The sequence below is a fragment of the Coffea eugenioides genome, chromosome 6 (assembly GCF_003713205.1).
Source record: "Coffea eugenioides isolate CCC68of chromosome 6, Ceug_1.0, whole genome shotgun sequence".
NCBI lineage: Eukaryota > Viridiplantae > Streptophyta > Magnoliopsida > Gentianales > Rubiaceae > Coffea > Coffea eugenioides.
Window position 1 is genome coordinate 51,700,273 of NC_040040.1, and position 17,912 is coordinate 51,718,184.

The window sequence follows — 17,912 nt, forward strand, 5'->3', positions numbered from 1 at the left end:
GAAGGAGGAAATCTTTAGAGACAAGAACCAGATCAACTTATCCATATACAACTATATTGTAATACATACCTTCATTTTCTTAGGGGGAAGGCTCAAACTTATTGCCCTCTCAAACAACGAACGGATCACATCTACATCACCTAGTCGAATCTCCTGTTCAGATAGACAAAATGTTTAAGGTAACTAGAGTGAAAAAAATATTTCAACCAAAAAAAAAAAAAAGGATGCGCTGCTTTCTCCCTCTCTATCTATCTATCTATCTATCTCTATGGGAGGAGGGGGGGAGGGATGCAGGTTGTTACCTGGTCAAGATAAATGCTCCACAAGTCCGTCCTTTTAGGATACTCGCGCAGCATTCCCTCAAACAATGATCGCCCCCTGTCAGGTACCCCACATTTGAACTCAAGAATCGCAGTCTGTGAAATAAATTTGATATGCTTATGGCGAGGTAGACATAAAAGAGCCCGATTTATATTTGACTGTATTCCATCATGGTTTTGCTGCAAGAGTCTTTGAACCCGTCTTAGCCAAACCTGAACAAGAGTTGAAACTTTCGTAACATAACTTGGAATATTACACAAATAGGGAATCTGGAAGCTAATCAGTTAAAGTCCTTTATCTCAATACTTTGCATGAACTCTTGAATTTCTTGATCATTTTGCCGAGAAGGTCATCAGCCAACTTATGTTGCTCGGTCCTTTCATACATTCCCAGAAGGGCCAGGTACAGCTTTTTGGGATCGCAGTACTGTAATGCTCTATAAAATAGTTTCTTAACAGCTTCCTGGGAAAAGAACTTTAAATCAGAATCCTTTGGCATGGCTTATCACCAAAATATATGGCAATTTTACTTGGAGTACCTCAGGAGGATTTCCATATTCATTTTCTAAGTTGAAGTATGCAACCCAGATGTTCAGCTTCTCAGACTCCTCTCGGATGTTTATAGTTCTCAAAGCCCTGGAGAAAAAAAAGAAGAAATAGATTACAAAGTTATTATCACGGGCTTCTGGATCATAAACTTCATGATATCACATATGAGAGAATAAACTAAAGCCTGACCAAAAGAACACGGCAAATTGAAGAACAAGAAATTGATGGTCTAACTTAAATTTACAGAAAAATTAGGCATTCTAAACTTCTGGATGGAATAATTGAGAGAATAAAGAAGCCACAGCATGAGCTAAAAGAGTATACAAATTGGAGAACCAGAAACTAGTGGTCATAGTAAAAAGAAAGGAACAACAGGCCTTAAACAGGTGCAATCAATTATCTGTAAGAGCCCATTCTGATTAAGGGATGCAAAAGAAAATGCAACAAATATTACCAGCAAATACCTCAAAACCTCAAGAGTTTGTGTCATTGAGTACAGACTCGTAGTCCACACAATATATTTGATTCTGATTTCTTTTGCACCTGCTTCAAAGCTAAATTTACCAGAACAACTACATAGTCTTTTAAACAGCCTTTTTTTTTTTAACCTCTCCCCCTTCCCACATCCCATTTCCAACTGCCAGGCCGAAGATTCAAATTCTGAACCTGGCAGTGGAGAGAACTCTAAGTGTCCTTCCTTGGCCACTGGGCCAACCCCAGTGGTTAGAACAACTACATATCGTCAATGGGAAGTTCATGCAAACTTCCTAAAAACATTTCCTGTATCACATATCATATCTTCATAGCATCACAACCTAAACTCTGTCTCCCCTGAACCAAATTACCCCATCATTTAGTTCCACAAGCTGTGTAGTTTCAACGAGTTTAGCAGCATCTGAATTTAGCACGCAGAGGTTTAGTTGTATCAAACTGTATCTCTCTCTTACATGCTCTTTTCTAGAATATCCAAGTACCCAAGTCAGATACTCGACTCTTGGATATGCGCGTGATAGGCTGAAAATATCCGTAACACACATCTGTCAAAATTGAAAGGCGCATGCAGGTTAGGGGCTTTGTTCCTCATCTTAGAGAATTCTAATTTCACCATGTCCACTTCCCTCTCCAACCCTCCCTCTTCATTCCCATCCCTCCCCTTCTAAAAACTTCCAAAAGAAGCCTGTCAACCGACCACAGAGAAAAGTGGACTTGACCCGGACACCCCACTCCGTCGACAAAAAAAAAAAAAAAAAAAAAAAAAATATATATATATATATATATATATATATTTCATATGCGACAAATAGTTCATAGGACTAGGCGGATATCGATTTTAATGGTAATAAAGTGATTTATTACATCTTAATATAGAGTGCAAAAAAAAAGAAGGGATTAAACATGTAAATGTCCTGTCATAACAGAGACGATAAACCTACGCTGTAATCTTTCTTTTAGAGCCAGTTTATTCTGCCATGTCTCCAGATGTGATATTGAACAAATGAAAATTAGAAACCTTCACCCTTTAATTGTTAAGCCCTTCATTTTATTTAATGATTCAATTATGTCAAAAAGAAAACTAACAAGTTTCAACGTTCTGCCTGAGTGGAACCAAAAAAGGTAAACTGTAGTGCTGGCATCAAATTTTGTTATTTATTCAGCCACACCTCCAGACTTTTGTTTGGACAAGGATAAATCATATACGTTTTCGCAACTACAGAGTAAACCTAAGCAAATTTACACAGTTCTAAATTAGTGACGATATGTCACGAACCAGTTAATAAATGCCAATCGTAAAACATGCAAATCATGGAAAAAGTTTCATTGACTTTACGGACAAATTGTATCAAATTTTTCTATGCAAATACAGCACACAAACAAGACTGAAGTTTTCAGAGAGCTGTAGTTTTCATATTTTGCCATTTTTCTTGTCACTTTTTAAGCAAGCTATACTTCTCATTCTAAATTGCTGCAAGATTGACAACGCATATTGCCTCCATGTGTTTCTAGTTCTTACAGAATATTTACAAATTTGGTGCAGATTGGAGAAATATTGGAAACCTAATTTCACACACAGAGTTACAGGAAAACTTTAATTACTACAAGTCCCATGTATAGCAACAACAACTCTTGAGTAGATTCAAATTAATAACAAGTCAAGTTCCCAGTAACATCATAAAATCTAATACCGCATCCAAAATTCTGAAAGAATTTCATTTCAAGTCTCTTCCCATGGGTACACATCCCACATCTGCTGTTAAGTCGAAGGATTTTGAGCCGAATGCCATAATCATATCGACCATTTTTCTAGGATTTTGAGCCAATAAAAGCATCCTTAACGTACTTATTAAGATGACAGGTTTTGATTACCAAGTACAGAAAAAAGCCAAAAAAAAACACACAAGAAAATCCATGTAAATAATTTATTTCAGGAGCTCAACATCAAAAATAGTATTTTTCCAAGTTTTTCTCTATCCATATTTCTTGTACACTGAATTTCATTTAGTTGTCAGAGGATCCATAGCATACAATTTTAAAATCAAATGTAAGTCTAACCATCTAACTACATTTGGAAGTAAATTGACCATCTAAATACACAGAGGTTCGAAGAAAAGCATAGAAGTAAAGCAAGATGATTGGGTTAATCCTTCTCACCTCTCAGCAATGGAACGTGCCTTTTCAACATCTGCCAAAGAGAGCATGAATGCCATGTACTTTATCCATACAAAGCTGCTATTTGGGGAGGTCCTAATAAGCTTCTCAAATTCATCAGCATTTCTTGGAATACCTTTTTCTAGAAGTCTCTCCTCAGCAGCTTGAATTTCTTGTTCCCTGAATAGACAGATTTACCAAAAGAAAACTCTAACAACAGGGCACTATGAAAGCAAAACTAACAACTACCAGCTGGTGTTACTCATCAAACAACTCAAAACAGGAATGCATTTTGAAAATATAGACTGCTGGGTGACACCTTACCTCTCCACCTTTGCTTTCTTCTTTTCACGTTTCTTGCTTTTTTCATCCATAATATCTGCAGCATTGGGATTCTCATGATCTTGATTAACTACATTATCCACATCTGAGTTTTCAATTTCATCCAATGGAACATCAAGAGGTCGTATTGAAGCCCTCGATTCCAGTTTACCAAGAACCGAAAGCTTTTCATTGTCGGACTTGATATCAAAATCATCAATCCCTGGAAAACTTATTGCCCCAGTGCCTTCAAAAACATGATTTTCCTCAATAGCAGAATTAGTCCCATGTTCTGAAAGTTTTTGATCATTTGTATCACCAGTGAAATATGAATTTTTCATTCCAAGAGCAATGCGGTGTCTTTCCTTATCGACCTGAAAAAGTTGGAAAACATAGCATCAACGTCGCAGCTTGTATTGCGTGCACATTCCTTGATGAACATGATCTTCTACCCAAGCCACCCACATGTTGCATACAAGGACTACTATGCATCTCCCGATAGGCAATGAATGGAAAATATAATGCTTGGAATAAGTACACCATTTTGGCTAGCTAGCCAGATTTCAATATCTGCAAACCCATCATTTTGATAGTTTGACGTTTATAAAAGTTAAATTATAGAAACTATGATAATGGCTGACCATTGACAAGCAGATTTCAGATTTGTATTTTTTTTAACTGTCCTCTTTACCATCATAAAAGATGTCCTCTTTACCATTCTAAAAGAAGACACCCTCAAAACTAAAAATGTGTTTCTGCATGTCCATTGATCTTGTTTTAAGAGAAATGGTTAAAATACCGTAACTCCAAACTCTAAGCAATATTATTGCATTTACCTTCAAAACCTTTCCTCCAAATTCTAAAATGTGTTTCTGCATCTCCATTATCTTGTTTTAAGAGAAATGGTTAAAGTACCTGTAACTCCAAATTTTAAGCAATACCATTGCAATTACCTTCAAAACTTTAGCTCTGACCACCTCCCCAGCTTTGTATTTTGTTTCAATGTTGTCTATGTGCTCATCAGAAAGCTCTGAGACATGGCATAAGCCAACCTGCAGAAATGACACAACAAAAGAATTAAACATAACAGGTTAAGTTTAAACCAAGACCTACCTCCTCAAGAAAATCCTTGTTTTCAGCATTATTCTTGTTAGAATAAATTCAATGTAAGCAGTGAAGTCTCACCAGCAAATTGGAACTCCATAAGATGAGGTGCATCATTTTTAATTTAGATGAACATCAGCGATTATGCCATTAAGAGGACTAAATGCATCCAAGTTTGAAGAGGTAATGAGAAACCACTTTTCCTTTGGTTTTTGCATTCTAAGAATGATCCAAGTTTACAAAGGCCCAAATGAAACTTACAAGATTAGCAAATGAAATGAGGGACAATTAGGACAGTTACTATAGAAAATAAGGCGCAGAAGAAGCTTATGAAATTTGACAATGATAGAACTGAACTAAAACTGTAAAATGGATGAGTAAATGCTGGTTGATTTCCCAAAAGACACTTCATGTCCAAAAGTATACTAGTGGCACATTAGTCAAAACTACAAAACAATTATAAGCTTTTAACATCTCTAAAACAACAATACACGAGAGTCTGAATGGCGATTTACCAGATTTGTGTCATCAATGGTAACAAACAAGCCATATGACTCAATGCGCTTAACTCTTCCAGAAATGAAATCTCCAACAGTGAGCTTATTCAAAGAATTTACGTCCAACTTTGAGACACTGACACTGTTGGATGTCTTAAGAGTAACTTCAACTCGCTTGGACAAAGGTTCGACAGATATCACCCTGCAGTCAATCAGCATCTGAGAACTTGGTCATTACTACTAACCATAGAAACCATATAACTCTTGAGCACATACCTGCCAATGACGAGTTTCCCAACTGGAAATTCTTTCTCTGGATTCTCAACAAAGCCGTCCGACAAGTTTGACAAGAGGATTTTTGCGTCAACCGTCCGAGAAATCATAATAAAACATCCTCTTGAACTAACGTTCTTAACATATCCCTATAACAGCCATGAGAAGACAAGCTGTCAAAATAACTGAAGAATTCTGCCAGCATTATTTATAAAATCGTTGTTCTGCAAAATCCTCAATCTACAGTGAGCTCAAAGCCTTTGACAGTAGAGCATATGTAGCACAGTACATTAGTTGATGTTACTCCACTATGAAGTCATTTCCTAGGTTATATAAAATTGCCAATTTAACATAATGGCTGTGATGGGGTCCAGGGCACACTAGTAACTAAAGCTTGAAACAGTCAAATTTACAAAACTACTCATGGTCCTTAATGGGTCAAAATTTTGTTGGCTGTCTAATTGGCATCAGGCTTGTAAATATCCCTTGTTGGCCCTAGGGTCTCATACCGTGTATGAACTGGTTTCTCTTCTTATGAAGTTTAAGTTGAAATGCATCTCCATCAGTTGAAGTTAAGGACAGATAAATTGCTCCAAGTCACCAAAATCAGACTTAATTCATAAAGAGCATCAACAGCGTCCAATACCTTTACAACAATGTCTGGTTTAAGATCTTCAATATTCTCCACACGTGGACTGATGGAGTTCCTTGAATAAGTGTAATAATGGAACAAAAGAAATCAAGTAAGATCCAGACTGAATTCAGAAAGAGAAACAGCAGAGTTCTCTGTAACTCTAAGTGATAAAAAGTTGAAGCAGATACACTTTAAGACAGGAGAAATATACTGAGATAATCCAAAATTTCAATAAGTAAAGTCCAAACAAGCACATCATTTCAGAAGAGCTCCAGAAAGAGCTTATAAGGTACATAAGCTTTCTCGGTTTTACACAAAAACTATCATGTCTTGGCACAAGATATCACTTACAGTTTTACCCGATAAGATTATACACTTTTTAACTGTTTTAATAGTCAATTGTAAACCAGGCAAATCAACAGAACACTTTGGTAAAAAAATAATGCCATACCTTCATCACTTTGTGGTCCTTCTTTTAGAGGTTAATTACAATAAATCACCACAAGTTTTAGTTTGTTTTGCACCTCAGTCCTCAGTGATAGATTTCTCAGGGTTTTGCACAAGATGGTTAATTGCAGTAAACCCCCAAAGAAATAGCTTGTTTTCACATTAGTCCCTCCATTAGTTTTGTGTCCTTTAAAACCTTGCACTGACAATGACTGACACTGGTGCCATCAATACTTGCAAAAAGACAGGTACGGTCCAAAATCAAAATTCTAAGCCCAAATTATGCCTTGTTCATTTTTGATCCAAAAAATTTGTAAAACAACTAACTATAGTATTATTAAATCCAGCTATAGTATTATTAAAGCCAGCTCATGTAAATTATAAAAAATTGAGTTTTAATTCACATTTTACAGAGGCAACAATTCAATTATATCAATCTTGCTTAAGATTTCGGTTCAATTTTTCAATGAATTTGAAGGTGTATTGCTGAATAACAGTTCCAATTTCGAGCAGTTTAAGATGATTTGCAGGGAAGTTAAAGGTTACAACCAGATTGTACATTGGAAGGGAAAGAAGGAAACAGAGAGGGAAAAAAAGGAAAACCAAAGATAGAAGTGGAGGATGTATGGATAACAGATGGCTATGGGTTTCACACAATCAAAATAAACACAGCATTCTGGTGTTCTTTTGTTTCAAAATGAAATATGCTTTCACATGGAATGAGATATGAGAAAAAGTCAACAGAAAATATCAAAAATATATTTGGGGGCATCTTTGTCTATTCAGTTATTTTAACAACTCGATTGTCTTGAATAATGATCAAACCGGTTAATTGACACAAAACAAAGGCAAGGACAAAGGTGAAAAATGGAATAAACTTTAAGAGAGTTTACTATCAATAACCCATTTCATCCAGGGGTAACAAATTCTTTTTGGACCTTTTAATGGTCTAACGGCTTATGTGTACTAAAGGAAGGGTAAAGTGACAAAAGTGTCAACATTAAGGACCAAAATGCAAAACAAAGTAAAGGGGGTCACTGTAATTAGCCTTCTTTTTTTAAGCCATTAATTTATGCAAATAAAATTATCTTGTTTAGTTTTGTCCTCGCTAAAAAATTGGGTATTTGAAGACTGTCTGTCCAATCGAAGACTGCATTTGTCCATGTCTGTTCCATTACTATTACCCTTCCATTACTATCTCCTAGGAATGCTTCCAAATTGGCCAAACACCACCCAAACTGCACATCTTTATTTCATTTATGCTCATTAACCGACAACTTCACTTTCCCAGATGAGCTTTGATGCATGGGCGACACAAAAAGAAGTATACTACATAAAAAAAAACTAACAATTTTAGATAAAATTATCCATTTAAAATCAGATCCCTTCTAAATGAAAGGTCAAACAAAACATGCTCCAGGAAGTCATGAAAATCACCTAAAAAAGGGAATTAATTACAACCAAAATGTAATCTAAAAAAAAACTATAATAAGATCTGGCTACATTTGACAAGTCAAATGAAGAGAATCTGGTATAGCCCAGTGGTTAAGGGTATTTCTTTGTCGTCTTACAAGAGTTTTGATCCTTACCCACTCCCCCTTCCCTTTGTCCTTATAACCAACCACCCCCACCCCCCCCCCCCCCCCAAAAAAAGGAAAAAAAAGGGTCCAACAGTTGGGAAGATCTTCAATAGGTCTTTACTCCTGTCTATAATGCAGGTCTTTACGACAGGAAACGAAAGAAGTAATAGCAGAAGGTAACTTTTCAACCAGTATGTCTTCAAGTATAATTCTTGCTAAATGAAACAGGTGGAAAGCAAAAAGACAACACATAAGAAAAGAATAATTGGGAAAGTCTGCTATAATTTAAGACATGACAAGGTCAAATATCATGAATCAGCTAAGATCTATTAAATTATCAAGGAAATACGCTAATATCTCAAATCCTGTTACTTACATGCTAGGGTAGAGATCAGAAAACTTTCCATGATCCATATCATCTGAAGTGAGCCGTAGTGACAGATCAACATGTACAGTGCCCTTGAAAGAATGGGAAATTTCAAGGACTTTGCATTTCACAAATTGACCCTCATGATATCCAGCAAGTGGATCTGAGACCCATGCCTTGGTCAATTCAGTAAAATGAACCTTACCATAGAGATGCTGATCAATTTGAACAAGTACACCGCCAACACCAGGAAGGATTTTAGATATTCTGCCACCCACAAAACCACCTACACTAATATGGCATGCTTTATTCCCATTTAAAGGACTAGTTGAACAACCGTCACTCAGGCTACAAGCGCTGTCTATATGAGTGAGAATTGGGTGCAGGACAATCCGTAACAATTTTTTCTCCTTATCTGCTTTTATGACATATCCTGAAAGAGCCATGCCTATGTAAAAGTGCTTCTCGAACTTTTCAAGTTCAGTAGGCTCAGATGCACTGTCCAAAATATACAATTGTGCCCTGACATCTCGAGATACAGTCACCCAGGCCCATTCCTTGTCCACTTTATAAACAAACCCAGAAACTCTTCCACCAATAGGGTAATCAAAATCTTCTACAAGAAGCCCATCTTCTACTTCACCAGCACCTGGGTTAGAAAGAAGTTAGATCAAGTATATTGGAGGAACTGCAATTAAAACTAATACCATTTAAATGACCTATGACTGCAAATATTACTACTTAGATAAAGCATGAGCTCCACTATATATTACCTAATGATAAAAACTGTAACCACTACCCCTCCTAACTAAGTAGTAACTTTTCATCATGTTCTTTTTAGTCTAAAAGTTCAATTTCTCAAATTGCAGGTGTGCTTTGCCAAACTAATGACAAATTCTTTGAATATGAGCAATACTCCATTTGTCCATACTGAATGTTGACTTTGAGAGAGCTTGTATACCAGCACGTCATTTAATCACATAGGTCACAACCTCTTTTAGAAGGTAAACAATATAGATGTAGTAGTTTTTTCAATCTATATTTGATGCAAGTCAACACTCCACAAAGGAAGTACCAAGGTGGGATATCTGTGATTAAATATTTATGCTACTGCAAGACCAACAAATACATGCAGTCCACCAAAGAATGGCTGTTACCAAGTTAAATCAATATTCAGAAAATTTGTAATTAACATGCACTCACTTATTATCAAATTAGTAAAGAAAGATACGGAAGTAATTGCCCAAGTCATACTATTGATTGTCAACAAATGTCTAACTTAAGATAAAAGCAGCTTTTTGGATGCATAAAATGTAGAATAACTTGTGAGCTGAAATGTGTTAAAAACAGACCCTATCAGGTAAATTCAAAATATGCAACCTGCAAGCAACGAGTGTTTTAGGGACAATTCCCATTGATAGCTTCTGTTACGATTACACTTCGAAACAATCATTGTGTTGACTGTCTGGCCAACCCTGAGGCTGTTGAAGGGATCTTCAGCAAGATTATCATCTGTAGCCTGTAAACAAAATGGCCAAAGTTGTTCATTTTATGTAGGTGGGAGAAAAAGATTATACAGCTAAATTTAGATGATACTCCACACATCCTGAAAGCAATTGCGCATAATTTTTCAATAGAGAATTTACCTCGGTAATGTGTACCCTCCCATGAAAACCAGAACCAAATTTTACTCGAAGTTCAAGAGGCTTGATTTCAGTAATCTGAGGCAACAAGACAAATGTCAGTACTAATGATCGAATGGATAAATGCTTCTTCAGTCCCAAAAGTCCCCAAATTACATCCTTACCTCTGCCTGAACAACAGAACCAACATCAATGTTGGCCTTCCTTTTTGCGCGCTTCGAAGTGGATGAATCCATAACCTCATTCATAGATTTAAGCAGTAGTAGCAACCTTCCACCTGTTGATGGACTTGGAAGATCAGCAACAGTGGCTACGACACTGCAGCAAGCAAACACCACTTTTCAAACAACTAGAAAATAAAAACTGAACTGAACTGACACCATAGACATACATTTAATGAATCAAATAGTAATTTTCATTAGTATAACTATTACAGTTTATTTCTAGGATTTTTAACTGCTCAACAGCAATCTACCATCAGACAATTTAAGCACTGTACGATTATTAGAGTTCAAAATATCTTATTTATCTCATTCTGAAGTTCTCTGATGCCTTACATAAGTTAGTAACTAAAATTAGAATTAAATATCTATTTACCCATATGAAACTTCAATTGAAGAGATTTGCTCTCTTCAACAAATAAAACATTTCAGTTAATATTTCTTTACCTTGAGACGAAGCTGATACAGAGCCATCTTGAATTACAAGCCACAAGTCATATGAAATCACAACTCATTTGTTTGCACTAACGTTCCTTTGGCAAAACTTGTAAAAAGGGCTGTAGAAGATTCTAAAGGACTACAAGTTATGAATATTTCCTCCATAGGACAAATGACACTCCTTAACTATGAAATAGGTATTTTAACTGAATACTAGAATTACCCACAACTAGAAGGTTGTCTAGGATATACATGTATGTTGCAGCTAAGAATACCAACCAGATAGGCTATCAGGCTGATAAGATTCTCTTATTAATACAAGTGGAAAGGGGGAAAAAAAAACATAAAAAAACAATTAATTAATCCTCAAGTACCAACAGTAGCAATACTGGCATGATGTTTACCATCCAAATTTAGTGCCTTGGCCAAGACCAAAAACAATTTGACTTTTTTTGTTAACACCTAGATACCCTTTGAATGGAACTAGGGTAAAATTACTTCCTGGTTCCAAGTAGAGCATGCAACTATGAAATATGGCGCAATCCTCTCTATAGAAAGAAAATAAGGAGTTCATCTTCATTGAATGCTCCTAGAAAACTATAGGCCTTGCACCAAAGGATAAATCGCATCATGTACCACTAAGAAGGATGCAACTTTGAGAAAGGACATAAAAACTCCCCTCATCCCATGTACATATCTTCCTTGCCTGTTCAATCCATCCGAAAATAATATCCCTTTCCCATGAATAGAAAACTTCATAAAAACTATTATTTCCCTTCAAATACTTTATAAATAAAATATCAATAAACTTGATATAAAAATTTATACACAAAAAATATGTAGTGCCAGCACATGGTCCAACTATATCCTCAAATTTCAACTAAAAATACAGTGGAACTAGCATATTCCTATCTCCTTAAACTACTATAGATTTGAATTCTCAACTTTTTGTAAAACTTTTGCTGTACATCGATTTGGGACTGATATAGTGGCCAGAATTAAGTACCGAATGGAAAATTTCAAGTAAAAAATGTTCTTCCCTTCAAATAATTTATACACAAATATCTACGAACTTTAAATGAAACTTTATACACAAAAATATGCAGTGGCAGCACGTGGTCCCAAGCATGTCATCAAATTTCAACTGAAAGTACAGTGGAACCAGCATTTTCCTATCTCCTTAAACTACTACACAACCTCAACTCTTCGTAGAACTTGAGCCCAATCAAACTAAAACATCTATTTGGGCCTGCGATAGTACTTAAAACCAGATTTAAGTGAACGCATGATATAGCAAACCTATCTAAATACCTTTCATGACTCAAAATGCTTGAGCTCAGCTCCTCTCTCCCTCCCTCCCTCCCTCTCCCCCTCCCTCTCCTGTTCCATATTCAACTCTATGTCCAGTATGTCAGAGCTGCATGAGCAGAATGGAGTTCAAAAACTTTTGCAGTAGACCACATTTTTCCCAAAAGAAATTCCTAGTAACTAGGCCTCACTCCAAACTCATCTGCATGAGAGGTTCCCAGGTTCCTTCCATTCCATTTGGGGTCTTTCACCTTATTAAAACAAATTTATATAACACTCAACAAACAGTAACAATCTCACTGCATCACTTACACATCAGATTCAATGACTCTGCAAAAAATAACTCCTGCAAATTTTTTCGAGCTCTATTCTTTTTGTCACCATGTAACATGCAAAAATAGTCATGGAATCAATATAAAAAGAAGTGATGCCACAGAACACAATATTACCTCTGCCCATTAACAAACTGTTTCCGAGGAAGCATTTGAGTATTGTAATCAGCAAGCGAGGCATAACCCAAAGCAAAATTATGTGTAGGTATTGACAGAACCTGTTAGATAAAACAGACCCCATAAGGCACAATGATTTTGGTATATATACGTACGTGCAGAATGCATGATATTCTCTCTTTCCATTTTTTTTTTAATACTCAGAAACGATAGCAAATCACCAAGAGATATTCATTTCTGCCCCTTTGACTATTCAAAAACTCAAATTCTTCTATTTGGAAACTTCAAACTATATGTTTACCAATTAAAACTTCAAAGGTATTTCTTTAGCAACACTGGAGTACATAAATATAAAAATTTGTTGAACAAAAAATGGTTCTCCAAATGGATACCCAATACAAAAGGCCAAAAGGAAAACAAACTGGACCAATAAAAGTACACAACGAAAGGAAAGAGGTTCTAAAACTTGCCAAGTAATCCTCTTTCACAATCTCAACTTGCGCATGAACAGTTTGTTTCAGATCCAGCCCTTTATGTGTTTCCCTTCCACGTTTCTGCAATGTATAAATTAAGATCAGACCTGAAGGATTTGAGAACTGGACCCATGTTGGTGTTTCAACCACACAAAGATGTAAACAGGAAATTTATCTTCAGGACCAAATCTTGGAAGCTATGTTACCCAGACTCTTCACCTTGCCCTGCCGTACCTGCAGCACCCGTTACACTTCATTTTGCACTAGAGTAGCCATGTCGGCAGGACTCCGGTGCCTGAGTCCAGTCAACATAGCTTGGAAGTACTTATCAACTAAATAAACTAAATTAATTAGAGTGAACATAAACTAACAGATATAAGATTCCCAATTAATCCCTTTCTTTGACCATCTCTTCAGAAAAGATGTGCAAACAGAATCAAAGCTGGAAAAGTACAATAGCAAGTTAGCCCACAGCATGGCATTTTAAACAACCTTCTTAACAGAGTGCACACTGGAGCCCTCACGTTTTGACCTTTCAACAAACTGTGGTTTCAATGACAAATCCAACAGCCGTTCACTCTTTGATATATCAAGAACTGCAGCCTGAACAGTTGTACCAAAATCCACTGCAATTCCATCCACTGAAAATACTCTAAATTAGAATGACAGAACTAAAGCTAAAAGTCAACAAATTAGAAGAAAAACTAACTAAGCTTCTATAACTGGTAAATGCAGACTTACACTGGTACTGGGAAATGAAGCCAAAAATGTCTTTGTACTTCTCAAAGCTGATAACCACACCAAACTCCTTTTTTTCATTAACTTTTCCCTCAATTATGCTTCCAACTTGGAATTCGTCAACCCAATTTAATTCACTGCTCTCAGAGCCCAGCAATTGCAGTTTAGATATCTGAGTCATAAAATAAGAAGTAAGATGGATCAGTAATTGTTTATACACATAGAAATACAAAAGTAACCATCAGGCAAGAGACAAGAACGCTTTGTGCATAAATAAGAAAAAACTCATGTTTCCATGCTAAAGAAGTGGATTTGTTTATAGCCAACATCTCAGTTAAAAGCAAAATAATACAAAATTGTAACTTGAAAATCCGCTTGCAGCCATTTTCAATTAACATTATGTCATTATATTTCACAGCATGGTATAGAAAAACTTTGAAAGACAGACACCAGTAAGATTGCAAATCCAGAATAAGAATACGCTGTAGAATCACACACCTCCTAAAGTTGTGAATCACACAAGAAATGAAACAAAAGAAGAAAGCCTTTCTTTAATCTTCACAATGCTAAGAAAATCTAACAACTACGGTTAATTCAACATCATAACTATTTGACAAGAAATAGAAAAGCTGATTCAAGTAAATATGCTATTCACAGAAGACCACAATTACACAGCAGACAACAGCACAGAACCAAACAACTACATGGATTTCCCCCTCATACTCCACTCATAGTTCAAAATCTTTAAAGATATATGGCTATTAACTAAGAACAACCAAAATTGAACAGCTCTCCTGATCAGATCAAAAGTTCAACCAGTGAACCACCATTCCCCTCATCTCCATCCACTTGAGCAAAACTTGTTTCGCTTAGTCAAGGTTCTTACTTCATCATCAAGCAAGGTTGAAGAAAACCTCTTTTCAAGTCCTCCATTCAAAAGTTAAAGAGAGTTCCAAGGGCCACTATAACAGCAGGAAATTCCTTTAGAAGAACATTCAGCCTCTCAACAACTTGACAAGGACAAAGGGACAATAATTTGGCAGAGCAATTTGCTTATATATAACTAACATCTATTGACATCTGGTAAGACCCATATTCTAGGAACTGGTAATTCCTGCTGATGCTTCCTGGTGTTGGAGGAGAATTTTGCAATTAAGACCTTGGAAAAACCTCCTATTGACTATATTGTGGCAAAAGTAATGATATGTAGTATGATACTTGGCACCCAGTGGGCACTCTGCTGGGTGTATATTATCCTCAACTGGACAAAACTTTTGGAAGCATTCTGTCAGATACTCCAGATCCTGTCTTGCCTGAAGTTCATATGGATGGGAAAGTTGCTGACCAATTGCAGCTACTCCAGATTCTTTCTTGCCTAAGGTTCACATGGATGGGGAAATTGCCGACCTAATTGCAGTTCCTCCAGGTCGTTTCTTGCCTAAAGTTCACATGAATGATCAAGTAAACTGGGAGTAGGTATACAGTAAATTTGCAAGGTAATCTGGAAGTTTGGTGGGACAAGCTGGTCTGGGGCAAGAAAACAGTACCTAGACTTGCTGACATACTATGTGTTGCTTGTAAAGGTAGATTGGCGACAAAAGACAGAATGGTGAAATGGGGAGCATGTATGCGAACTCAGCTGTAAGCAACTGGATCTTGTATTTTGAATGCTGTTATCATGCTTAGATTTCAATGCAAGTGCAAGCAATGGACTCTATCTATAGAGCAGCATATCTTTGGAGAATTGAACTTCAGTGGCTAGTTATACACTGTATGCAACAACCTTTAGCTGGGCAGATGTCCATAGCAGCAACAGTATTTCATCTATGGAGGAACAGGAACCAAGGAAATTTGCACTAAAAAGAATACCAATAAAGGTACTGCAATGTGCTATCAATGATGTCAAGTTTTGCAATTTGGAGGGGAGTGAGTAGAAGGTGAATAGGCAGCTGGTATTTGTTTGGAACACGGAGCACAAAATATATTCACTGCTATATAGCAGCTTCTGTACTTTTTCAGTTTTCCTGTAGTTTTTTGTTTTGAGAACTTTCTCAATACGCACTATTATGTTTCTCAACTCCCCACCCCAACCCCCCACCCCAAAAAGAAAAGGATTTTTTTATTTTACAGTTCAAATGGAACAAATTTTTTGAGGATGCGAAAACAAGTCTTAGATTAACAATTTTTACACACCTCTGAACACAATCATTAGCAAATTGAGGCCTAAGAATCAAACAGTTTTAATAGATTTGAATTTAATATAGTGGGTATCGAAAAAAGACATGCAAAATAAGGAAATCGAAATATTTATAATTGAAGGAAGCTTATTACTGTGCCCACGTTCAAACCAAATTAAACAAAGCAGGTATTTAACATAACAACAATTGAAAATTTGCCCTTATTCAGAATCGCTTGCAGGGCTTCAATACCCATAGTTATGATTTTAAAGAGTAAGGAGACAATCTGAATCTTATTTAGTGTGATACATGTCAGAAGGTACCTTGTCTTCCAAAAGAAAGTACTCTCGAATAAAGGATGCATCTGTCGAGGAACACAACGACTGCTTCAATGCAAGTGTTATTCTATTTGTTTCACTATTAACCTGGAGAAGCAAAGGAAATGGTATACTCATAGTTACTATATCTTTGTAGAAGATTCAAAGTAATTTTGGAAGGAAAATATTATTTGAAAATCTTGACTTACATCAACTACGTTACAGCGAACAGATTGACCAATGCTAAAGACTTCAGAAACATCAGATCTCCTGTCATCTACTGCCTTCAACCAAAGATAAATGATAGCTCTAAGCAGCATAACCAAAATAGTAACAGAACATACATTCAGAAGAGCAAATAAGAGGATGTTAATACCTTATGTTTTGGGGCAAAACCAGTCAAACGCCCAACAAAGCGAACAAAGCAACCAGCTTCGATTAGATTACACACATATCCCTGAAAGCAGATATCACCCGGTGAGGCAGAAGAAAAGCCAGAAAGCCATAATACAACTCAATGAGAAGGCACCCAGTCTTACATTCTCTTCCATGGAACATCACGTCATAGTATCTATTCTTATTTGTTTAATGGCTATAGAAACAACAGAACATAGATTCCACTTGCAGAAGGCCCAGATAAATTACTCCATTAAAGAAAGAAATATCTTACATGGACTATTGAATGAGGGCAAACTTGCTTGATATCCAAAGGAAGGTCTCGGGCAGAATTCACAAGCGAATACTTAGCAGTGAGTATGAGATTGCTGCCTTCAATATCTACCACAATCCAAATGAAAAGCTGTTAGTATGACTTTCCTGTCTCCAACAGCTACAACAAATCAAACCAATTTTCAGGTTTTTAAACAAGTAATCCGGTAATAAAAGCTGAAGTTGATCACTGCCACGACAAGAAAACGTAACATTTAGCATCTGAGTCATACGGTGAAAAAACACATAATTGATCGACTTATGCCAAGCACATGAGTTCTTACGCCAGACACCAAGGTTGTGAATTATGTTATTGAAGATATAATTTCCTGAACTGTCACCACGTAGAAGTTGATGGATTTAGTACTCATCCAATTCAGTTTTTGCTTTATCAAATTCCCCCAATCTACAGAAGGAAAATCTTAAATTCAAGTATGTTTTCTGCAAATTGATGCTTTATTTTGTACCATTTGCGGTGTTTCAAAAAACGATAGTTGTATATTCTCCGCCTAAGCATGAAAGGTAATAACTATCACTACAATATGTGCAGGTAGGCATTTTGGTATCCAATGTTTCGAAAGGCAAGGCAGCCACCTTCATTTGTTAAAAATCAATCTCCATGTGCTACAATGCAAGCTGTAATTGCTAATAGAGGCCGTAAACAGTAACAGCGGAGGAAAAAAAACATAGAGGAAGAAAAAG

General features: G+C 36.3%; 1 protein-coding gene across 1 annotated transcript in view; it reads right to left on the bottom strand.

Annotated features, from left to right (window-relative positions):
• Positions 1 to 17,912, bottom strand: part of LOC113775956 (rRNA biogenesis protein RRP5) — a 28,607-nt gene that overhangs the window by 692 nt on the left and 10,003 nt on the right. The window contains exons 18-39 of the mRNA XM_027321014.1: positions 17,173 to 17,279; positions 16,879 to 16,959; positions 16,712 to 16,786; positions 16,509 to 16,610; positions 14,012 to 14,180; positions 13,763 to 13,911; positions 13,268 to 13,351; positions 12,798 to 12,898; positions 10,546 to 10,699; positions 10,385 to 10,459; positions 10,119 to 10,257; positions 8,748 to 9,387; positions 6,357 to 6,417; positions 5,714 to 5,859; positions 5,456 to 5,639; positions 4,790 to 4,888; positions 3,840 to 4,210; positions 3,519 to 3,695; positions 860 to 956; positions 628 to 783; positions 303 to 533; positions 70 to 153 (exon numbers count right to left, since the gene is read on the bottom strand). Of these exons, the coding sequence (XP_027176815.1) occupies positions 70 to 153; positions 303 to 533; positions 628 to 783; positions 860 to 956; positions 3,519 to 3,695; positions 3,840 to 4,210; positions 4,790 to 4,888; positions 5,456 to 5,639; positions 5,714 to 5,859; positions 6,357 to 6,417; positions 8,748 to 9,387; positions 10,119 to 10,257; positions 10,385 to 10,459; positions 10,546 to 10,699; positions 12,798 to 12,898; positions 13,268 to 13,351; positions 13,763 to 13,911; positions 14,012 to 14,180; positions 16,509 to 16,610; positions 16,712 to 16,786; positions 16,879 to 16,959; positions 17,173 to 17,279 (3,482 nt within the window). The remainder of the gene's footprint in view (positions 1 to 69; positions 154 to 302; positions 534 to 627; positions 784 to 859; positions 957 to 3,518; positions 3,696 to 3,839; positions 4,211 to 4,789; positions 4,889 to 5,455; positions 5,640 to 5,713; positions 5,860 to 6,356; positions 6,418 to 8,747; positions 9,388 to 10,118; positions 10,258 to 10,384; positions 10,460 to 10,545; positions 10,700 to 12,797; positions 12,899 to 13,267; positions 13,352 to 13,762; positions 13,912 to 14,011; positions 14,181 to 16,508; positions 16,611 to 16,711; positions 16,787 to 16,878; positions 16,960 to 17,172; positions 17,280 to 17,912) is intronic.